The sequence below is a fragment of the Meriones unguiculatus genome, chromosome 8 (assembly GCF_030254825.1).
Source record: "Meriones unguiculatus strain TT.TT164.6M chromosome 8, Bangor_MerUng_6.1, whole genome shotgun sequence".
Lineage (NCBI taxonomy): Eukaryota > Metazoa > Chordata > Mammalia > Rodentia > Muridae > Meriones > Meriones unguiculatus.
The window spans coordinates 85198788-85221638 of NC_083356.1; the positions used below are offsets into that span (position 1 = coordinate 85198788).

General features: G+C 39.5%; 1 protein-coding gene across 6 annotated transcripts in view; it reads left to right on the forward strand.

Moving 5' to 3' along the window:
• Arhgap15 (Rho GTPase activating protein 15) overlaps nt 1–22851 on the forward strand; it is a 601987-nt gene that overhangs the window by 524734 nt on the left and 54402 nt on the right. For 5 of the 6 annotated variants that reach the window (XM_060390096.1, XM_060390097.1, XM_060390099.1 and 2 more), the window contains one exon: nt 10336–10441. In XM_060390096.1, the coding sequence (XP_060246079.1) occupies nt 10336–10441 (106 nt within the window). The remainder of the gene's footprint in view (nt 1–10335; nt 10442–22851) is intronic. The other variant, XM_060390098.1, reaches the window with a different exon arrangement.

Below are 22851 nucleotides of genomic sequence, written 5' to 3' on the forward strand. Positions count from 1 at the left end.
TTAAAAATGTCCCTGTACATCACACTTGGTGAATTCAATTTACAATATAAGGGAATGGCCATCTTTGAGATAACCTCTTTTTAAGGCAAGGACAATTCCAGTTGCTGCTGAATTCTTTTCATCTTAGGGCACATTACTTAGTTTGCAGTGAGTTTGGGGTGCTCTTAAGAGAATCCTTTAAAGACACGGAGCATTTCACCAAAACCATTTGCATCTTAAGCTACAATTGCCAACACCAGATGACTTAGTTCAGTGCTTTAGCACTACCTAGGATCAAATTCAAGTGCAGTGAAGAGGAAGATGGCTGTGCCAGGTGCCTCAAAAGCACCGTGTGTGTGTGTGTGTGTGTGTGTGTGTGTGTGTGTGTGTGTGGTATTCCTCCAGAACTTCTGTATAGCCTTTGCAAGCCAGGCTGCAAATCAGCTGGGCTCTTGTAAGAACTGAAGTGGTAAGATGGCCACAAAGTTGAGGAGGCAGTTTTTGTTATAGACAAGGGCAGCCACAACCAGAATCTGTTAAAACAGGGGCAGCAAGTGGCCAGGAAGGGTAGGGTTGTATAAACAAAAGGGCACGGGCATAATTCGGTTGCATCGGGAATTTTTTTTACAGACATTAAAACTATGGTAAACATAACAGCGGGAAGTGTGCACTGCCTCACAGTGGGGAGCTCACAGTCTGCGGAGCGGTGCCTGGCTCAGCCACTGCTCCAAGTCTCTGACTTTCATTAGCACTCAACAATTCACCCAGCTCCCCAGAAAGGGGGGAGATTCTGAGCAGCAAAGCTCCTCACTAATTATTGTAAACGCTCCCAGGTTGGTGTGTGGGGGTGGGTGTGTGTGGGGGGGGTGGAGACTACAGCAGCAAGATGGTGGTAAATTCAAACAAAAGCACCATCCTGAAGTGTAAGAGCATAAAGGGGAGAGTGGTGGTTGCTTGCTTGTCTTTCATTAAGTGGCAAGGCAATCCGCTGGAGTCTTAGGCCACCATTTTACCATGAAATTTTAGAAGACTGAACCAAATTGTGGGCAGCTGCCTGCCTGTGAGCAACTGAGGTACAAGTTGGCTCGCAAATGGCTGCCTCTCCTGGACCTCAAATTCAGCAAGTGCATCTTTCAGCTAGTCCCAGAAACAGATTACTCTGGAGGAAATCTGCAGTGGTATCTATTTGATTCCAGGACCAGGGACCAGTGTAACAATGCAGGAAAAGTGACTCACATTCCTACAAAATAATACCCTCCAGTTAAGTTGCTATTGTTTCAGCCTTTAAAAAAAAAACGAAGGCTAGACTTCTTCAGAGGGAGTGGGCTTTACTCTTGATGGCTATAAGCATTTAGAATAACTAATAAATAAAAGTAATAGAATTAAAATGACAATTTTTTTTTAAATTGGGGTGATGTGTTTATTTTTGCCCGATCCAGACTCAGAATCTGGGTAGTTCATTTGTACCCACCAGCTGCTGTCAGCAATACAGCACACCAGCTTTCCTTCATGTGTGGATATTTCTCCAGAACTCATTTGCAAAAGAGCCATAGCAATATTAAACACCATATCCAAACCTCTTTTAAACACACAAAGAAATGGGAAAACACATCAGAACTAGACCATTGAGAAAATCCTGCTTTCAGATTTACTGCTTGCTTCACATGCTAGTATAAAATATCCCACCAAGTCCCGTTTGTGATCCATTTGAAACAATCTTGATTTGCTTAAATTGTCACATTCTTCTTGCACATTTCTTCCTAAATGCAAAATGGTAAAGAAGTCTCCTCCCTCTTCATTATAAAAGTGCAGAATTTCTGGCTTGTTTATTCCTAATGGGACACTTGAGAAAGAAGGAAATATATAAATATCTCTTTCAGAAGATTAGCTGCCTCAATCTTTTTAAAAGAGAGGATTTGTTTGTTTTTCCCCATGGTAAACAACTTGGGCTGTGCACTGAAGTTTTCCATTGTCAGATTAATGCCATTACTTTACTGATTTAGTCCTGTGGTTCGAAAGCATCAGACCTTTTATGTCTAATTTCTTCCACATTCTGTGTCCATGCATTTCATTAGGACATTGGTAGTTTGAGAAGAAATCTAAGCATCTTTTTGAACAAAATGTTTATAAGAATCTTCAACTGCATTCTAACCTACTAAACCAGAGTCTTTCAAAGTTCCAATCTAACAAAATAAAACCGTTTTGCTCCCCGTAAGAACCCATTTTCAAGCAGAGGATTCAGGTCAAGAAATGTCATAAATACTTTATTTCAAATAGAGCATATGAAATTTTGTCTGATGTGCTGGTAAGCATTCTATTGATAAGGTCAAGAACAAAGTCCAAGAGTAAAGGAGCATTTAAAATAAGCAGACAGCTTGCCACCTGTCACATTAAAGTACTGCACACCTAAAACATAGTATAGTCCTTTTACAAAGGTCCAGAAATTCCTGTAAGTACAAATTGCAACTATATGTATTGTTACTGTACAAATGTTGCCATAAAAATCATGCTTAAGGTTCTAATATAAAGGGGGGAGGTTCATGTTTTGAGAAACTAGAGAGAGAGAAAGGAAGGAAAGAAAAGCAAGCTGTAGCAAAAAAACCTGGGCTCAGCAGCTTTCTGGGTGAAATGGTGGGATGTGACTATGTGATTTATAATGAGAAAAGGTATCTACAACATACAATTTTCTACCTAGCTGCAAATAATAATTCATAGTGATGTCCCTTCCAGATAAAAGACCTTTGCTATGTAGGGCCCATGTGGTAAAATGATCATGATAAATGTCAGACCAGTGCAGGTAACGGCTTTACAAACCATTAAGATTAGCTGGCTCTTTTTTCCGATGATAACAGCGACCACGCTGTGACTCTATGTGGTAATAATATCTCAGTCCTGATAAATGCTGGGGCCAGACAGAGGTGTTTATCATTCCCAGCTCAGAAATGCTGACTAAAGTTGCCACGTGTTGCCTGCTTTTCCTCTTTCACAATTGTCCAATTTGGAGGGAAGGAGGGACCTGAATCATAAAACGATTTTAAAAACCCATTTCTTAAAGGAGTTTGCTGTTTGTTTAATTCAGAACTGACCTCTGCTCCATGGCAAATAAACCGACAAGGAATCTACCATACTGAACATTCTTTCATGTTCACGGGCCTTGTGTTTAGCACAAGTTTTCAAGATAAAATTTAATATGCCTTTCTTAAAAATTATCTTTAAACTCAAAAGAGAGGAAAGTATTTCTTAGATTATGTTTTCTTATTGTCAGATAGACCCTATTGTTGTCATGTGAGATTTTAAATCCCTGTAAATTTAATCTGTCTACCAATAGAAAGAACCAGAACCTAAGAAGCGTGTATAAAAAAAATCTCAAACTTTGAAAGGCGGGATTTCTACTCTCATGAAAATGTACAAAGAGAAAAATTAATATAAACAGCTACTTAAGTATTTGGAATGTATTACTGGTTTACAATGAGAAACACTTCAAATGACTCACAATGCTAAGACTTTAAAAAAATACGTATAAAACCAGATATACATAAATAAACATAATTTAAAGAAAATTTTTACAGAACTGAATTTCAAAGAAATAAACTAGTGAGCTGGGTTTTTGTTGTTGTTGTTTTGTTTTGTTTTGTTTTTCTCATCACAGATTATCACCTACGAATGAATTAGGGTCATTTGTAAGCTACCGAAATATGCTTGGCCCCCACAGTACTCCCAAACTACTTCGAAGACAAAAACTCTAGAGAGGAGTAAGTTCTGCTCCGCCTGTAAAACCTGCTGATGGAGTGTCACACAGCACCCCCTCTTCAGTCCAGATAGACAGAGGCATTGCTGAAAAATGAGGACAGCAGGGTTAGTTTAGATTCCAGCTTAGTAAAGTGCAAGGATGAAGAGGCAGGTGTGCTTGTGTACACTTAAGACCAGTGTTGGGCAGGTAGAGGCCGGTGCAGACCTGTGGTTCACTAGTCAGCCAGCCTGGCCTCACTGGCAAGCGCCAGACCCTGTCTCAAAGAAAGGAACGAGCACCCTAAAAATGATATCAGATATTGTCTTCTCGCCTTCATACACACACATACACACACAGAGAGAGAGAGAGAGAGAGAGAGAGAGAGAGAGAGAGAGAGAGAGAGAGAGAGAGAGGAGCCAGTTTTAGGTTGCTGAAATTTAGAAAATCATCCTAAAATTGGTGTCCCCAAGTAATAGTTCTCTTTAAGTTACTTAGAGCCTTAAATGCCAATGTTTCCCAGCCTTCCTCCCATCTAAGGTCAGTATACCAGAAGTCTCAGAAAAACAAACACAATTACAGAAAAAAAGAAAAGATAACATTCTTAGTTTCCCTGACTGTATTTAAGAATACATAAAGTAGTTAATCATGACAATCCTAGAGACCTTCCAAAATAATCTAATTGAAATTTAATCTCATTGATTTGTGAAACTCTTTGGGGCCAAGCAAATCAACATCAACATCTCAGAAGTTTTGTTTGTTTGTTTTTTTTTTACCTCAACAAGTGTCTTGAGTAAGAAGAAAGATATGAACTTCACTGGCTCCTGTATTATAAAATGTCTTATGTTTAAACATCTGTTAGGACATATTTTGTGTTTTGTTGGCTCTCTAGTTCAAAAACTGACAAAGACACAGAGTACATTTGTATTAGCCGTGAGCTGCACATTTGTCCTGCTAGGTATTGCTTTCTTCATTCGTATGTGTGCATATATGTTTAACCCACTATAAATAATTTAAATGATAAATTTACTTAACAGTTTTGGACTCTTGACTGCTGAAGAGAAGAGTAAAGGGACAGATTGAAAAAAATGCTGTTAAGGTGCTCCTTAGCAATGCTAATGGCATGCTGACTTCCACTTGTGTGATATTCTGTGCGCCCTGAAACGTTCTCTAGACCCTAGAAATGTTGTCTTGTATATTTAAGTAAGAGAAAGGTGTGTTTTCATTATGTGCAGCTACCTGGCCAGTTTGGCATAGGATAGCTCTAAAGGATGACTTCCTCCCACATCTGGACTAGAAATGGCCTCTAGAAACGGAACTGAAGCAGCCAGCGAGCAGTTTTGCCCACTTAAGGAATCCGTGGGCTTTTTGTCAATGCACTGGCTATTCTTCCTTCTAACGCTGACTGGCTCTAGAGAGCTGCTGCCATTGTTTAAATTTTAAAGGTGGACAAACCCCTAACATTTCCCAGGTGAGACGGTAACTACAGGGAAGTCTGTATGGCTTGTGGAAATCGGTTGGCCAGATCTGGTTTCAGGAGCAACTCCACTAAAGAAGGAAGCAGCCCTACTTGTATCACGTGGATTCAGTTTGAGATAAACAGCTTACTGGTACTTCAAACTAAACCTGCCAGGTATCTGCAGGCATTGAGAACGTGTCTTCGTTTTAATTCACTGTAAGACCTTGCTTTTCTGTATTCTAGATGGTTCTGTAAAAAGCACAGAATCTCACAACAGTGAAAGTTGTGAACCACAGATCAATTTCAGGGCCCTGGTGATGCCTTGTTCTCGATGCAGTGGGTGCTGGTTCTTATGCAAACTCTGCTCATACAGATCTATCAAATTCTGTGACTTGTTTCTGTTTCTAAGAAAGTACTAAAAGATAACACATGAGGAAAAAAATAAAAATAGAGTAAAATTTGTGGCCTGGTATAATTTTAGAAACAGTATTGATTGGTAAGCGTTCCTGTGTCCAACCTGATAACAATCTAGAGACATCTGTCCGAGAGCAGATAACTCTGAGCACTTAATCCATGCGAGTGTGTAGAAGTGTCTTTTTCTAAACTAAATGTATGTTATTTCAAAATAGCAAACGAGCAATTGTTAGAGCTTGGGTAATTTCTCATCCTCAACTAAATGTTGTCGTTGGAAAAGGTATTGCGAATGATTTGTTCCACAAGTAGGATCACCTGGAACAGGAGAGATGCTACCCAGCGATGCACATGACTGTAAACAAGGGCAGCCTCTCACTACATTCTCAAGTGACCACAGCACACAAAGCAAAACTCCGCTGAAACCAGAAAACTGCCCTACTCTAAACACAAGCTGGCACAGAGCTAACGCCACAGAGCAGACTTAAGAAGAACAGCTAGGCACAATGACCTCTTTTTGACACACGGGCATTCAGCATCCTCTAAGAATTGTAGGCAGTTAGATAAATAACACTTCTGTGCATTGTGTGCTGGGAAAATTAACACTTTTCTCTCCGTGGACCTGTATAATACCACAGAATACACTTTGAAATGTGATTTACTGTGCATCAATAAATAAGTTTAGGAAAATAAAACCGTGGATGACAAGACCAGAAGAAGTAGCTGGAGATCATTCGGCCCATGATTCTTCACTGTGCCAAACTGTTTCCATCATCATATAACTTTATCTTATCTCTTTTCTTTAAAGAATTTGGTTGTAAATGTGTTTCAGTAGTGACATTTCGTGCAGATAGATGCAAATGTAGCTTTTGTAAACCGTATTTTGAAAAAAAAAAAGTGCCCTAAGAACCATTAATAGGGTGAATATAAAGCCACATTCTTATCATAAAGTCTGTTTCACATCATAAAAGAGATATTACTTCTCCAAGTAGCACAGAATTGTATTTAAAGAAGCTGATTTATAACTATATTTTGTTGGAGGCTAACAAGTCAGGAGTTGACAAAAAAACTGTTTAGAATCAGTGTTGAATAACGCAAATGAATGCAGAAATATCTTGTGTGCAGTTGAAGGTTCCCAGCTTAGAAACTTAAAAGACTAGTTGGATATGAGGGACTAAATAATAATATTTAATTTATTAAATAAATCAAAAGTATGCTTGAAACCGTAGAGTAGATATAAAAATCAGTGGTACTGGAGTGAAAGTACAATTAACTACAGAGCAAGAAGAAAAATGAAATTTGTTATTTCCAAAAAGAGTTTGTACTTCTTCGTATACAGTTCAGTAAGAGGTCTTCATCTCTCCATGTGGGAAATGTTCCTTAACTTTCTCCAATCTTAATGTTAAAAAGGAAAAGTCAGTGACACCATAGTCTTCTCAGGTTTTGAGTACTTCTTCATTAAGTGAAACTCCATGCTAAGAGAGAAAAAGCAGAAAAGCCTGTTCTTTGTGTGTGTGCTCCCCAAATCTACCAAAGACTGTTGATGTGGTCCTAGTGAGCGCCATGTGACTCTTAGCTCAGGGGCTGGACCAGGTTTATGGACCGTGACCCCAGTTCCCAACACGGCAAACCACACTGAAAGGTGTCCTCTCGATTTTAATGTATCCAATTGTGCTTTTACATGTTTCTCCACTTAGGCATGTTTATATTGTTTACATGTCATAAAAGGGTTATGTGGTATTGATTAAAATGGGGAAACATTGCTTTCTTATAACCCTTGAGACAGATTTTGTCCAGAATATATTGTCAGGAAAAATAGTTATTTCTCACTCATATTTCAGCCTTCCTTAGTTCATTGTGTTTGTTTCCATGAGCATAACTTAGCCACAGATATCTATGTAACCATCCAATTGTCTGATTCCTTGGGTAAGTAGAAAAAAGAAAAGGAAAGCTGATAAAATATTTTTACTGTTAAATGTTTCTTACACACAGAAACCACCGTATAGTTTGTAAACTTTCCTGTATGTAACTACTCTCCAATCAGATCAACTCCGTAGGCCATCACAAAAGTATCTAGGGTATTACCTAATGCCCAGCTAGGAGAGTAGTTACATGTTCACAGCTGAAAACAGCACAGCTCAAGAATTGGTAAGTAGGAGATGACTCAGAATTAGTAAGTAAGGGGAGATGACTCAGTGGTTAATAGTCCTGCATAGGATCTGAGTTCATCTCCCAGCATCATATCAGACAGCTCAAGACTGCCTGTACTTCTACTCCAGAGGACCCGAGACCCTCTAGTGGACCCTACAGTTAACAATACTCACGTGTGTATATATCCTGACACTGATGTACACACACTTAAAGATATAGTAACTGCATTTAATGGTTACTACAAGCAGCTGGTAGCAATGTGCTCTAAATGGGTAAGCTAAACCCAAAGTGGCCCTAAAAAACGTCTTGGGTAGAAGGTAAGCATTTATAAGGTACTTAATTGCCTTAGTCTTTGGGCAAAGTATGTAGAACACTCCAGTTTATTCCATAAAACTACTTTTTAAGATGCTTATCAGAGAGAATAAGAAATGTGCACATGGTCACATAGCTAATGTCCTGGGTAGGTTTACCATTGCTCTGATGAAACACAATGACCAAGTGAACTGAGAGGGAAAGGGTTTATTTGGCTTATGCTTCCACATCACAGTTCATCATCAAAGAGAGTCAGAGCAGGAACTCAAACAGGGCAGGAACCTGGGGACAACGGCTGAGGCAGAGGTCCCAGAGAAATTCTCTTCACTGGCTTGCTCCTCATGGCTTTCTCAGTCTGCTTTCTTACAGAACTCAGGACCACCAGTCCAGCGATGGCACCACCCACAATGGGATGGGCCCTCCCCCATCAAACACTAACTTAAAAGTTCTCTACAGACTTGTTTATAGACAATCTTATGGAGGCATTTTCTCAACTGAGGCTTCCTCCTCTCTGACAACTCTAGCCTGTATCAAGTGGACACAAAACTAGCCAGCACAGCCACTGAGAATCTATTATAGAATTTAAAGTGAGAACTATTCATCCTAATCCATGCTCATATCTTTCATTCACTAATTCGTTTCTTGTTCACTTAATCCATTATTTACCAGTATGGAAGTCACTTTACAATCAAAGGAAAATGCAGTTTGATGCAGGAATTGACAGGCATTTGTGTAATGGTCATGTCTTCAGAGTTTAACTGCAAGGCATCCAGAGGCCTAGCCAGCTTTGTGTAGGTAACTAAACCAAATTCCCCACCGCCTTTCTTGACTTCATTGTATGGAATTTCATGTTCAAGAGGGACTCCATGATGCACTCATTTCCCACTTGACAGAAGGGCCACTCTAGCGAGAGATGTGACAACTGCTTTCTTTCTTTCTTTCTTTCCTTCCTTTCTTTCTTTCTTTCTTTCTTTCTTTCTTTCTTTCTTTCTTTCTTTCTTTCTTTCTTTCCTTTCTTTTCTTCTTTGTTTCCTTTATGTGCAATGGTCCAAGCCATAGTTAGTTGGAATTCTTCTAAAAGGAATTGCAATTCTGAAAGCTTTGACTGTGGGAGGCATTATTTATAGACCTTTGTGGTTTTAAGGGGGAAAAGTAGAGCTTCCAAGGCGGGCACTGCTAGGAAAGCTGCCTTCGCTCCACTTTAGCCAAATACTCTCTTCAGCAGGACATTCTCTCATAATGCCTTATAAAATGTTTCTTTTGCAACCTCTTATTAAGAAAACTGCCAGTTTCTAAACAGACTCTTTCCTAACCCGCTATATAAAATCCATGTATCTATTAACAAGAGATTATGTATTGGGCTTTTGGGAGGACATCTTAATAGGAACTGTTTGGCTCTATTATCAGTGGTCCTTCTGCAAAGACTTTACCACACAGGGCATTGTTTCATATGTCATAGAAACCCAGGTCTCACTGCTCCATAGAACCACTCCCTCTCATGTGTGTTCCATGTTTATAGCTTCACCTCTCCAGCTTTCTCACAGCACAGCCTTCTGTCCTCGTTCTAGGAAGCAGAAAGGGAATAGGTTAAAATGTCTCAAAATGAAATCAGCGCATAACCTTTCAGAGCTCCCACAAAACTTTGGCTCTCAATGGCCAGACTTGGTCACATGGCCACCCCCGCTGCAGAGGAAGTTGAGAGAGGGACCCCTTTGACTAAACATGTCATTACCTTCCATTTTTGGTGGTATCATATGCTAAGAAAAATGAAAATGGACATTGTACACTGTCCGTCTGATCTACTACTTTCCCATATGTTAGGAGTCAAGCAAAGAGTTCTTTGGAATTCTGAGGACACTGTGCTGGAAGTTACAGAGAACACACTAGTAGGGGAGAAACCTAATTCCATGTGAAGGAAGCGCTGAAGGGCAGTAGCTATTTACCCCTATACAGTGGAAGGCCCTGGCTAAATCTCCACTTGTACAAAGGAAGGGGTTAAACTCATTTTCCATGCACCACCTTCTCTCTGGCAGGAAGAGTATGATGGAAACAATCTATGGGGTATGCAGTCTTAAACAACTACGTGTTTGAAAAACATGTAAGTTACCTGGTATTGTGCTTCCTGTGTGTTGAATGATATTTAATGCTCTTATTTTATTGATAAAAATAGAATGTATGAAGGTAAAAAGGGTAGAAATTAATAAAAATATATTCTATGCTTCTTTAAAAAATATTTGTTCTCATATACCTATGGAAACTCTATATTTTCTGATCTTTTTATTTAATTTTGTTTCAGAAGAGCAAGACAGCAACGTAAGGATCAAAACTATAAAGTCTCTGGTAAAAAGTCTCCCTGCACCAAATCATGACACCATGAAGATCCTCTTTGGACATCTGACCAAGTAAGTTATACAACTTTCTGAGTATGTTTTATTATAACTGTTACCAACATGAAGAACATTTAACTTTATGTCTCTAAGACAGATATTCCCAATGTGTCCATCAGAGATCTTTACTTCTAGCTGGCCACAATTTGCCTGCAGAACCTGAAATATACATACTAAAGATAGGAAGAAGAACCAAAACAGGGAACTTCTGAGGCTTTTATTTTTCCTGGGTTTTTTTAATTTTTATTTTTTTGACATGGAAATGTTTGCTAAGTGACTCTTAGAACCATTACCAGGGCCCATTATGAGCCATTTTGACATTGCTATCCAATCCAATGACCAAATTTACATGACTTACATTCTCTGAATTCCACCTTGATAAGGTGCCATTCATGTAGTCAGTTAGAGAGGAGATCTCAGGAGAGAGGGCAAATATGGGGATCCAGAGGTCCAAATGATTTTGACACCCATGAAAAGTAGAAAGCAGATGTGAAAGGCTAGCATCAATTGAGCAAAGAGTGTGGGCTCAGGATCTGAAGTCTTATCACATAGATCCTTGTGGGCTGAGAAGGAACTAGAACCCATGCTAAATACAAAGAAGAGACACTAAAGAGCCTAACCTGTGGCAATACAAAATTGCTCAGGCTGCTGAATGGGGAATAAACTACAAATATGAAAGTGGACATGCCATTAGCTTCAATTGCTAGTAGTCTAGGTAACTGGGAGAAGACTTGTGAAGGGTGGTTATTAACCTGTGGAACATGGCCCCATTTTAGGGGCCAAAAGAACCTTTCACACAGGGGTCAACCAAGACCATTGGAAAACACAGATATTTACATTACAATTCATAATAGCAGAAAAATTACAGTTATGAGTAGACGTGAAAATAATTTTTATGGTTGGTGGTCCCCACAACCTGAAGAACTGTATTAAAGGGCTGCAGCATTAGGAAGATTGAGAACTGCCACTTTAGAGAGAAATGAGTCAAGAAATCTCACAAGTGGGTCAGGTTGGGTGTGCTGTTGTTTGTGGTATGACGTGGAAAGGAAGGAGAAAACCAAGGGTGCCACTTTGGGTTTCTGCTTAGGCAAGTTGAGAAATGATAGTGTCGCATGCACATATGGGCAAACCTTGTAGAAGAACAGCAAAAGCAGGTTTGAAAGCTCTATTTTGGCCATGCTACATCTGAAGTAACAGTTGTTGCCTTCCGTTGACACCTTTAATAAGGCGCAGTACGATGCACAAGCTAACATTTGAGTTCTCACTCTACATGCATAGATCGTCAGCGCGCTGCTCACAGAACAGCGAACCAAAACTGCAGTTGTGCTGTGTGAGATTAAAGTTGCTTAATCACCTGAGTCACTATTTAGGATGAATAATTTCTGAGAACTATTCAAGTAATCCGTTCAATTATTTTTAATTGTGAATGTAATACATGCAACAGCACACAAAATACATAAGTAATCAGCAGTGATGAATATACATTTAAAATGTGAAACTTGCCTCCCAGTCATTCTTAGCTGGCTGTGCAGAAGTAACAAACATTATTTTATGCATTCTTTCAGACCTGTTTCTAAGCACATGCAAACATATGTCTGTATGTTGCTTCTGGTGCTATAGCACACATTACTCTGCAACTATTTGCAACCCATCCACTACCTTCCGCTTCACTGAACAGAGCCATCTTACCTCTCTGATGATAATGCTCCAAGGCTGTTTAGGTCAAAGCTTGCTAAAGTCGTCACCACCTTAGACAACATACAATAACCTAATGCATTGTTAGTTGTTCTCTCAAAGTTCTGAGCATCCTTTAGTGTTCGCATGCAGAAAACAATGGGGGATCTTGGTTCTTAAGTGAATAAGAAATGGGAGCATAGAGCCAAATCCTTGGTTTATAGATTGTTTAAGTTATGGCCTCAGACAGCTACAGCTATATTAAATAATGTGCCATGTCCTGTGGTTATGAGAATTAAATGATAGAATATACATAAAATGTCTGCCACAAGACTAAGCGTTCTTGGTATGTTATTATTTTCCTCTCAAGATTTTTTTTTTTTACCCAACATGAAAGAAGCTTTCAAGTTTCAGTCAAAAACTAAATTTCCTAGTAATTCTAAGTGGACAAAGTCAAAAGACAAATCAAAAATCACATTATTTAATAAGATACACCCGGTCTTAGAGTTCTTAAGAAATTACTTAATCACAATTATTTCTCTTTTTTTTTTCAACTGAAAGGAAAAATAATAATAAGATGAAGGGTATAAATAAATAAAATAATAACATAAACTAAGAACCGGCTAACTTCTTCAGAAACACAGTCCACGTAGTCAGGAGTCTTCTGAGAATCAGCATTCTCTATGCCGACGCATGTGGTTCCTATGTAAACATGGATCTGATGTCTAAGTGGATTTTCTGAATTTTTTTTGTTTAGTTCATTAAAGTTTGAAATAGATATTTTAAATTAAGATTATAGATCAGATGATTGTGTTACCTCAAAGCATTCACATTTTGAGATTTATGATTATGGTTAAGCAACAAATGGGTTATTTACCAGCCACCAACCTTTCTTGAGTAGTGTGGCCATATCCCATACAGCACCAGTTTCTAAATAGGGTTTAATTATGCATAAAAATCTATGTACGATTATATCTTGTTATGTCATCAAGGCTTGAAAGGACTAAATAGAAACTATTTGTTTAACTAGAATTTTAACATATGCATGTCTGAAAGAATCTAGACTGTTTTCTTATTCTTTATTTTTGGTGCATTATTCAGAGACAATGCCATCAATCCTTGTGTGCAGTGTTTATTACAAAGCGTGTGTGTGTGTGATTGTTTCTGTGTCTTTGTGTGTGTGTGTGTGTGTGTGTACTAGAGATTTGTTAGCGAGAGGGAAAAAAACATAATAATTTGTCAAATTCCACTTGATCCTTATCCTCTACAGTCAACAGAGAAAGCTATAGTTTCCATAGCTGTGAGTTAAACACTACCTCAAATCAGAGAAGCTACCAATGAGGAAAGTTTTCTTCAGCACAGCTGGGCTAGAAGATGGAAGGAAATCTTACCATAAAATCCATAAAAACCATACAGGGCTGATATGAACCTTTACTATACATGATATTTTTTCAATGACTGCATAGGCTAACTAGTATCAAAATCCTAAGACCTCATTCTTTTTGAACTCAGAGTCAAAGCCTATGCTGTTTCTCTGTCTGCTCTCACAAAATAGAGGAAAGGATGTCTTTATAAACAATATCAGAAAGTTTTCCCAATTATGCAGCATTTCCATTTCAGACTTTTCCCTATGGAGAACTGCATACTTCTAGGACACAGAAATGAGAGAAGCAAAAATTATGTGGATGTTTCATCTAGAGATCTTAAGATAGGTGCCAATTCCTACCATTGGAGCTGGAGACTGAAAGTTCAGTATGAACAGTCATCTGAAAATACTACCATTTGAAACATTTATTCGTGGTCACTTTCATGAATTAACATTGCTGAACTTGGACCAGGAAGGTCCTGTGATACCTTCCAAAGCTCCATGTAAGAGCCAAGTGCTATCTCTGTAAAAATATGTCACAGGTGACTAAAGTTAAAGCGAATGGGGGAAAGAGTAAAACAAAATGTCTATTTACTAACTACTAACGAGTAGAAGCTCCGGATATGGGCCAATTAAAGGGGAAGTAAGAAGCGCAGCATTACTAATGCAAATGCAGAGCACAGTTGCGTGATGGCCTTTCTGTGGGAGAGTCATCTGGCAGAGATAGGAAGAAAGAAACTGATGATGCCCTATCAATAGGTGCGGGTGGATTTCAGTACTGGAGTGAATTGGACCAAATCTTAAAGGAACAAAGAAAGCAGGCTTCGGAGTCAGGAAAAAATATAATAGTTAGCCAGATTTGCTCTGTGGCTTACTCTTGGGAAAACAAACACAATCTCAGAATTGGGGCTGGGCACAGAAGAACACTTAATCCCCACTTATGTACATGTTCTTCAGGGAAAGTAAAAATCTCTTAGAAATTGGTGGTCTTTAGCAATAATTTGAAGGACTGGAGGCTCATATGTAAGGCCTTGGGTTCAATCTCCTGCCAAACAAACAAATAAATAAATAATAAATAGTGGAATTCAAGCATGTCTGAAAACATCTTTACAGAAAAATATGTTTGCTGGTGACTTTTAGGTGCAAATAAGCTTTCTTGGAAGAGATTTGCATATTATAAAATAGATTAAAAGGAGGGTTTGAAAAAATCTTTCCTTTCGCATTGACTCTAAGAAAATTGCCCAGCTGTTCATAGAATTCCAAGGTGAAAAAAAAAAAGGTATGATTGAACAGGCAGATCTCATGGAAGCATGCCGGTTGAATGCCATGTTAAAAGGAGAAACTGTTGAGCTGTGTCTACTTTATGAGAGAACTGATATTGAAAGCCTTTGTGGTCTTCATAGAGATTAAATAAAGTATTCTGCAAAAGCATGTCTGAGGCAACTTAAATAATGATGACCTAGAAATAAAAGGGTTGTATGCCGAAGCTGTGGTAAGGAAACAGTACACCTACCCTGTCTTTAGAATGGCATTGTGGGCTTAGATATGGTTAAACATGAACTTTCAAACCCAGGAGACCTCCTTTTGTCCTCCCTCTGGTCCTCCAGAGCATCACCAGCGGCTCTTTTACCCAACCACAGCACATGACATCCAAAGATTTGGAGGCTATGGATATTTTCTTCCTGGAAAATGGCGAACGTATACAAATTGTTATTCCCTCTCTTCCTTCCTCTATGTCTCCGTCCATCTTTCCCTCCCTTGCTCTTTTTCTTTTCCTTTTTTCTTCAGGGGCAAAGGTAGCAAGTTGTTTGAGGTAAGCTGGAAGCGTAATGGCTTCTTTGCCTGGGTGTGTGAAACAGTCCTCATCACTTGGAAGAGCTAATGCACTTCCACTGGGCCTGAAGCTCCTCAAACGGACTCCTGTGGGAGAAGCTGGCTGGTGGTCAAAGTTAATTATTCATATTGTGAGGTGAAGCAATAGTTTCCAACTCCCCATGGGGATTATTAAAATGTCATCTACTTAGGAGACCTCTTGGCACAGAATTGATAAGACTGTGAAGTGGGGACCAAGGGTGCAATGATCTTGCTCATATTGTACCCCTATTCTAGGCGAAGGCTTTGGGAGGTAAACATTCAAGGTGGGAATAAAATGATGACTGTTGAGCTTTAGAATTTTCATCTGAATATTATAATATTCATATTATAATATGAATAATAATATAGTAACCAATAATAATAATGGTTACTATCTTATCTATTGCTGTCTTCTGTTGTTGATCAAAGTTCACCCCCATGGGGATATTTGCCCCTGAGAAGTAGAAATCTTTAGCCATATTCTTCTTTACCAAGATTCTTGGCCTTGTCCTGGTGGCAAGAACTGAGAATTTGGAACTTGGATTAGAAGGGTAACAGTCTCAGCCCTTAGAAGCATACAATATTGAGAAGAAAAATGAAATCTTTAATGTTCCTTTTATTATTTGAAATATTTTAAATAAATTCCTTCTTGTTTGTTCATTAATTGCAAAATCCTGTCTTCTACCTCATTTATAAAGTCTTAAATGAGTGTCTGTTAGATTCTAGAGCCTACAGGAAATAGTGGATTAACAAATTCTCAATCTTTGACCAGATCTAGCCTACTTCCTGTTTGTGTCAGTAAGATATTATTGAAACACACACCTGTTATTTATGCATTTCCTGGAAATTCTTTCATTTTACAATGGCAAGAATCAAATAGTCACAACAAGTTGAACAAGAGGCACCTAATACCTAATTTGTTACAGAAGAAAAAGTGTTCGGCCACTGAATCCAAGGTTCAAGGCATGAAACATCAAGAAAAAGAGTAACTTTAGCTTAGAGACCACAACACAGGCTACACAACACAGGCTAGCTTTAACTGTATCCATTTGGAAGGCAACATGTAAAAGTTTAAGATGGGTAAGTTTCTCATATAAAATGTGATAGTATTTGTAGATAAACTATGGTATCCTACATATGAGTTTAAATCTCTGGATTATTAATAACACGTAATGCCATGGAATAATATGAAAAGAATTGTTCCTGTTTGTTACCATTTAAGAAATAATGACAAAAAAGGTATTCTGTACATATTCAGTGCAAATGTAAAAAAAAAAGTTAAACACTTTTAATAAGCAGTTATTTGATTCCTCCAATACAGAGCTTGTGAGCACAAATGGCAAACCGTACTGTCTATCAGGGCATTGAGAACTATAATGTGAGTGGAAATGTCCTCCAGAATAGAATTATGAATCATAAATAGAACTAAAAGAATATGAACTCAGAATATTGTAGACAAGATAAATTGTCAAGAAAACCCTAGAATTGTAAAAGAGCTTGACTTTCAAGACAATTGTGCAGGACCCACAGCATGTTGGTAACACATACAAACTACATAGAAAGGGCTAAACAGAGAAGGGCAGCAGTACAGAAGTCTGAGATAAGAGGAGCTGGGAACCCAAGACAGGAAACAGTTAGAAGTGTGGAGCTGGTCAGCCACAGGCACCTCTGAGGGAGCACAGCCCATAGCACTTGCTTTCTACGTGTATGAGGAGGTAGGAAGATGGCTCCAGGAAGGTACCCAGGCTTTGAACTAACTGAGGGGCAATGCCTGTAGCTCATATGCACAGAAAGGGGACCAAAACTAGAAGGTAATATGATTTGGTGACTGTTTATATTCCACTAGCAGAAAGCAGTAGAGAAGAAATAATGTATCTTTATATAAGTTTTGGAACCATCACTTTGAAGAAGGCAGTTGGCATAGGACCTAACCTAATAACCCCTAGCAACAAGTTGAGAACAGTATCCTAGGAACCGCTAAGGTTGGAAGTCACAGGAAGCAATGCTGTGAAAGTACTTGGAGATTGTCAAGCATAGTTACAGTGTGACAATGTGGCAGAAGCAGAGGTATTATATTGTGTGATTAAGCCTGCTAATTTCTCAAGAGAGGCCTAGAAAGTGCTCAACAAATGACAAGTCTGCATAAAAGCTTAAAATGAATAAATAACAAACCAGGAAGTTCTCATGAGAGCAAACGACTGGGCCCATTTCTAGCCATGAGCAATGACCATTCTTATCTTCACCTAGCATTTGCAAAGATGTCCAATAAATAAACAGAGCATTGCGAAAGGAGGAGGAGGCTATTCTGTAGCTTAGGCTCTTGAAAATATTGGTGGGAATAGAAAGTGGAAACAAAATTTGACCTGACCCGTTCTCTCACTGAGGGGGAGTGAATGTAGGTCACTGAGTTCCCAGCAGCACCACAAACAGAGGTGAGTACGGCCTTCCAAGTGTTGCAGATAATCAACAAATTCTGTGGAATCAATGGAATTTCCTGGCTTAGCTGAAGATGGCAATCACTTATAAGTCAGTAAGCGGACCTAGGTGATGTCAGGTTCCTCAACCGGGAACGTTAGAAACCCGACATAGTTCAGACTGGGACTGAGAAATATTCCACTGTAAGGTATCTTGTTCTTCCTAAGTGCCTGTCCTCATCGGATCTCTCCTATCTCAGTCAGAATGAAGAACAGCCCTTCTAATCACAGAGAAAACAACAGGAACACTCCAGCCACATGTTAGTAGTGAGAAAGCAGCATGGGCAGGAGCAGGCTGCGGTGGTGTTAGGACACTGTGACCCCTCAAAGACTGGAGCAGTGCTAGTACTGCTTCAGGAGGTCACATTGCTTGTGATTTATTATTATTATTATCTGCAATTAGCAGTAGGTCTTAGAAAATACTAATATATTTTTACATCTTTCTTTAACTCCCTAAGTGAGAGAACTTTATTATTTTTATTGAAAATAGAATTTTTATACAATATATTCTGATTATGGTTTCTCCTTCCTCTGTTCCTCCCAATGCCTCCCTACCTTCTTTCGCATCCAGATCTGTGACCTTTCTCACTCTGTTAGAAAATAAACAGGTATCTAAGGAATACTAATAAAATAAATCAAAACTAAACAAATTTGAATATGGAATAATAACCAAACAGGAAAAACAGCCAAAGAAAAAGTACAAGAAACATACAGATTCAGAGATATACAATCTGCACACACAGGAATCCCGTAAGAACCCCAAAGTGGAGGTCACAACATATACACAAAAAACCTATAAGGTGGCAGGGGTGAGGGGACCCTCCCTGATTTCACCTTATGAGACCAAGAATCTCCAAAGATACTGTTGAGTTCATTCTGTGTCTATTGCTGGACTTGGGGCCTATCCTTAAGAGTGGTTTGTTTTACTAGTGAGACGCCTTTAGAGAAAACTAATTTTTTCATTTGAAAGCGTTTATCAGTTGGAGATAGCTTCTGGGTTAGGGATTTGTGTCCAGTTCTCCTTTCAGCTCTAGGACCCCATCTGGTGAAGACCCAGGAAGGCCCTGCACACAATGCCTGCATCTGTGAGTTCACATGTGTGCCGACCCCATTGTGCCTAGAGGGCCTTGTTTCCTTGGTATCCTCCATTCCCTCTGGTTCTTACACTTTTCCTACTTCCACTTCCACAGAGTTCCCTAAACCCTGAGGAGAGGGATTTCATGGAGACATCTTTTTAAGAGCCGGTGTTCCAAGGGTCTTTCACTTGTGAGAGAACTTTTATCAACCCCAGCTCCTATCATATCAATCCCAACTTCCCTACCCATCATTTGTTTGAATTCCAAATTATTTCATCCTGTCTTCAAATATTAAGTATCAGGTGAAGAAAGGAGAGAGGGAAAGTGGGGTGGAGGGAGAGATAAAAGAGAGAGAAGGGGATTTAGAGAAGACAAAGAAAATAAAAATAAAAGCAAAGGCATGAATGAGAGAATAAAGACCTCTGATTGTAAAACTCCTCTCTCCTTTTGTGGATAAAGAAATGTTAGTCATCTGCTCTGTGGATCAGAGAGAGAGAAAACTTCAAAGTGAAAGGGGAAAAAAATCACTCAGACCTCAAGTCACCTGATTTCCAGTCTACCAGAACACACTGTGCTCTCCTGCCAACACCAATACTCAACTGTGTTTCCTGGGAAGAAGGCAACGCATGAGAGTGTGCTAGAGAAACAGCACAGAGAGGCTCTGCCCTTCAGTCAGTTCCCCTAATTGCACACCATGCATCATCCTAGTCACTCAAATAAAATCCCCTAATGCACCCTAAGTAATGAGAAAAACCCCTGATGATTACAGGAGCCTTTGCAGAACCGTGATAATCTTTCTGCTCTTCTTCCCTCCTTCCTCTTAATATGTTGCTTTCTGTCTAAAAAGCAGGGGGAATGGCTGCATCCTCCAATGGTGTCTTTGAAAACAAGTGTCAGAATCTGATGCCTCCGTGTGTGTTTCTCACACTTACAAGCAGCACTTTTTTGGAAGGGCAGTGACAGAGCTGCCACTTGCCACCACCTTTCTCCGCTGTAAATGGAAAGCACTGAACCCAGATGCCCAACCACGGAAGACAGTCTTCCAGAAGCAGCATCTGGCTTCCTGGCAAGCCCTTCCAGAGAGCTGTTTGGGGAGTGTTGCCTTGTCTCTAGATCTGTCACGTGTATCTGACACTGTGGCCTCCCTGGCTGGCAAGTCCAGACAGCTGCCAATTTCTTTTGGTTCACCTTTAATTCTGAGAAACTAGTTCACTCATTTTCACTTCTTACCAAATTTGTTTCTCTCCCCTTGGTCCATAAGAATCCCGGGGCAACTCAAGTACCTTACTGCTTTCTGCCTGTCCGTGTTTGCTGCAGACTTCTGTCTTTTGAATTTGAATAAAACCCTCAGCCATTTAATCCCACAATAAACTGGGTTACATTTAATGTATTTCTTAACCAGTTCTTATCAGTGAAACTCACTATAAACTGTGGGGTTGTTGCCTGAAAAGAAAAGCAAAACATTCCATCCAAGTAATTTATTATGGTCTGTACACAAGACATGAAAGTATTCTTGACATTTGTATATTATTTCATTAAATCATATTGGCTCCCACACATTCTTGGTCCATGTTACAGCAAGAACAAAAGAATACCCCAGGACCAGAACATGCAAAACAACACAACCATTCACAGGGGCAGGGAGCCCCCACCCTGAGAAACTAAATTCTGTAAAAGTAGCTTCCTTTTCCACTAATATATACCTGTGACTGCGTATTTTTAATTGTGAAGGATTTGTGGGGCTTGTGGATAATTGTGAGGAACACAGAGTCCGATGGTAGCCCACGCAACAGGAAGCAGTGACAAGGTGCTGACAAGTCCGGCAGCAGTACCCAGAATGCCGAGGAGAAAGCAGAAATTAGAGCTGCAGGGTGACATCCAAGAATAGTTAAGATGGGGTAGCTGCAAATTTCCATGTCGTTGGTTGTTTTTTTTTTTTTTCTTTTCCTTCATGCAAGAAAAAAAAAAGGGCAGATTCTGTATGAGATTTCAGATCTCAGGGCTGTAAAGTCTAGGTTGGAAAGTGACTGCAGTGTAGCATAGGACAGGAAGAAATCTCAGCCATAAATAAGAACTGGCCCATGGCCAGTAGCAGGCTGGACCCGTACTTGACTTGGAAGCACTTTCCAACTAAGAGCTCATAGGCCTAAGCTACACGAGAGCCTTCAGGGACAAAGACCTGGGTCAGGCCCCTAGGAAAAAAGCTTTGGAATCCTCTGCATGATGGTAAACTCCAATTTTAGTTTGGAATTTGGGCTCTGGGGGCAGGAGCCACCAGATAGAAAGATTCTGGGTTCTATCCCTAGCTCCAAAATAGAATAAAATAACATTTTAAACCTATTTTCTGTTCAACCCAACAATATTGTGGGTCTATAATTTTCACCCAGATCTCTTTGCTAATGTGTGCAGAAGAAATTCAAAAGCATAACTCACAAGCTTTGCAGAGATTCTCAGGCCTCACTTCTAGTAATATCATCTCCTTCCCTAAGTCTGCCTACACTCTCTATAACGGAGCTGTTTTCCCAACATTCCCTTCTTTTCATCATCTTTCTCCCCTGTATCACCATTAGCCTCAAATTCTTTCCCTTGTCCTTTACTATAGAAACATTCTTCCAGCTCAAAGCACTTTTGCTCACATTATCCATCTGCCCATTTATTCATGAAGCAAATGTGCATTTGCTATGATGTGTATTTGGTAAACATGTGTTATTGATGCTGAGCTGGAAACAGTTTTGCCAGGAAAGCAGTAAGTGTCTTAGATGCAAGGACCTAGTTCATCTGTGATACTGACGTCCCTCCCCATGTCTGGGAATGTTCCTGTCCCAGAATCAAATTCTCAGGTATTAGGTGTACTTATCTCCCCTTCTGACTGCAGTTTGCAACCTCGTTGAGCTTTAAGAGGCATTCAGTTGATTCGTCCATCCCACTGGCTAAGCCCCTGCTCCTTCCCTTGTTTCCCACTGTCACTAAAACAGGTAGAACACTGTGGCAGAACAGAACCTCTGTGGAGAGTGTCGGAACATGTCCATAGCCTGGCACTAACTAAACACCTTCCCTTGTACTCTTCATGAATGGCCAGTCCACACAACCTTGTCATGACTTCCCTTTATTAGTTTTCTTCCCTCATTGTTTATTTCATTCATTGATTTTTTTATTTGTTTTCCATAGTGGTGAGGCATGATAAAATTAAAGAAATTGCCCTAAAGGACATTCTAAATTTTGTGCCTCTGATCTTGAGCATCAAGTTCTAATCAATTTGTTCACATAGAGAAAAGTCATGCCAAAGAATACCTTACCTAAATGTGAATTGCTTGCCTTCATTTGGACACATATATATATATATATATATATATATATATATATATATGTCATATTTTTCCCTAGAAGGTATTTTTTTCTCTCATGAGAACACATGCCTGCCCTGTTGGCTTTCAGTACATCCACTGTCTTCCACTTTAATCCCTGGCTGCCACTGCAGCACTCTATTTCCCTAATGCTGAGCCTTCTGCCATAAAAGAGATATCCTATTCTCTCCCCCTCCTGGCTAGGGTCAAGCTGTCTCCACAGAGACAGTGAGGCATTTTACTAGTAGTCTGCATGTCTTGCTAAATTTTTCTACCTAGGATAAAGAAGAAACAAAGTACATATTCTGTACTTTCTAACCTCATCCTCCATTGGCATCATAATGAAAATAGGCAATCCTTAGTGCCAAGCCCATAAAGCAATTGATACTTCCCTGGCAATCACAGGATTTTTGTCCCAATCTTGAAGGGAATTTATCCTTCATTTGCCCTTCTTCCTATAGCCATCAATAGAAAGCCCACTTTTCTCCACCCTTTATCATATTCCTTTATTCTTTGCTTAGTTCCTCTCGCCCTATGATAAACCATGAGCAGATGGCCACCAAAAGAAACTAAAGCAGTAATCACTGTTATGTTCAGTAATTTCTGATCCTGATGCACTTTAACTCAGGAAGTAGCC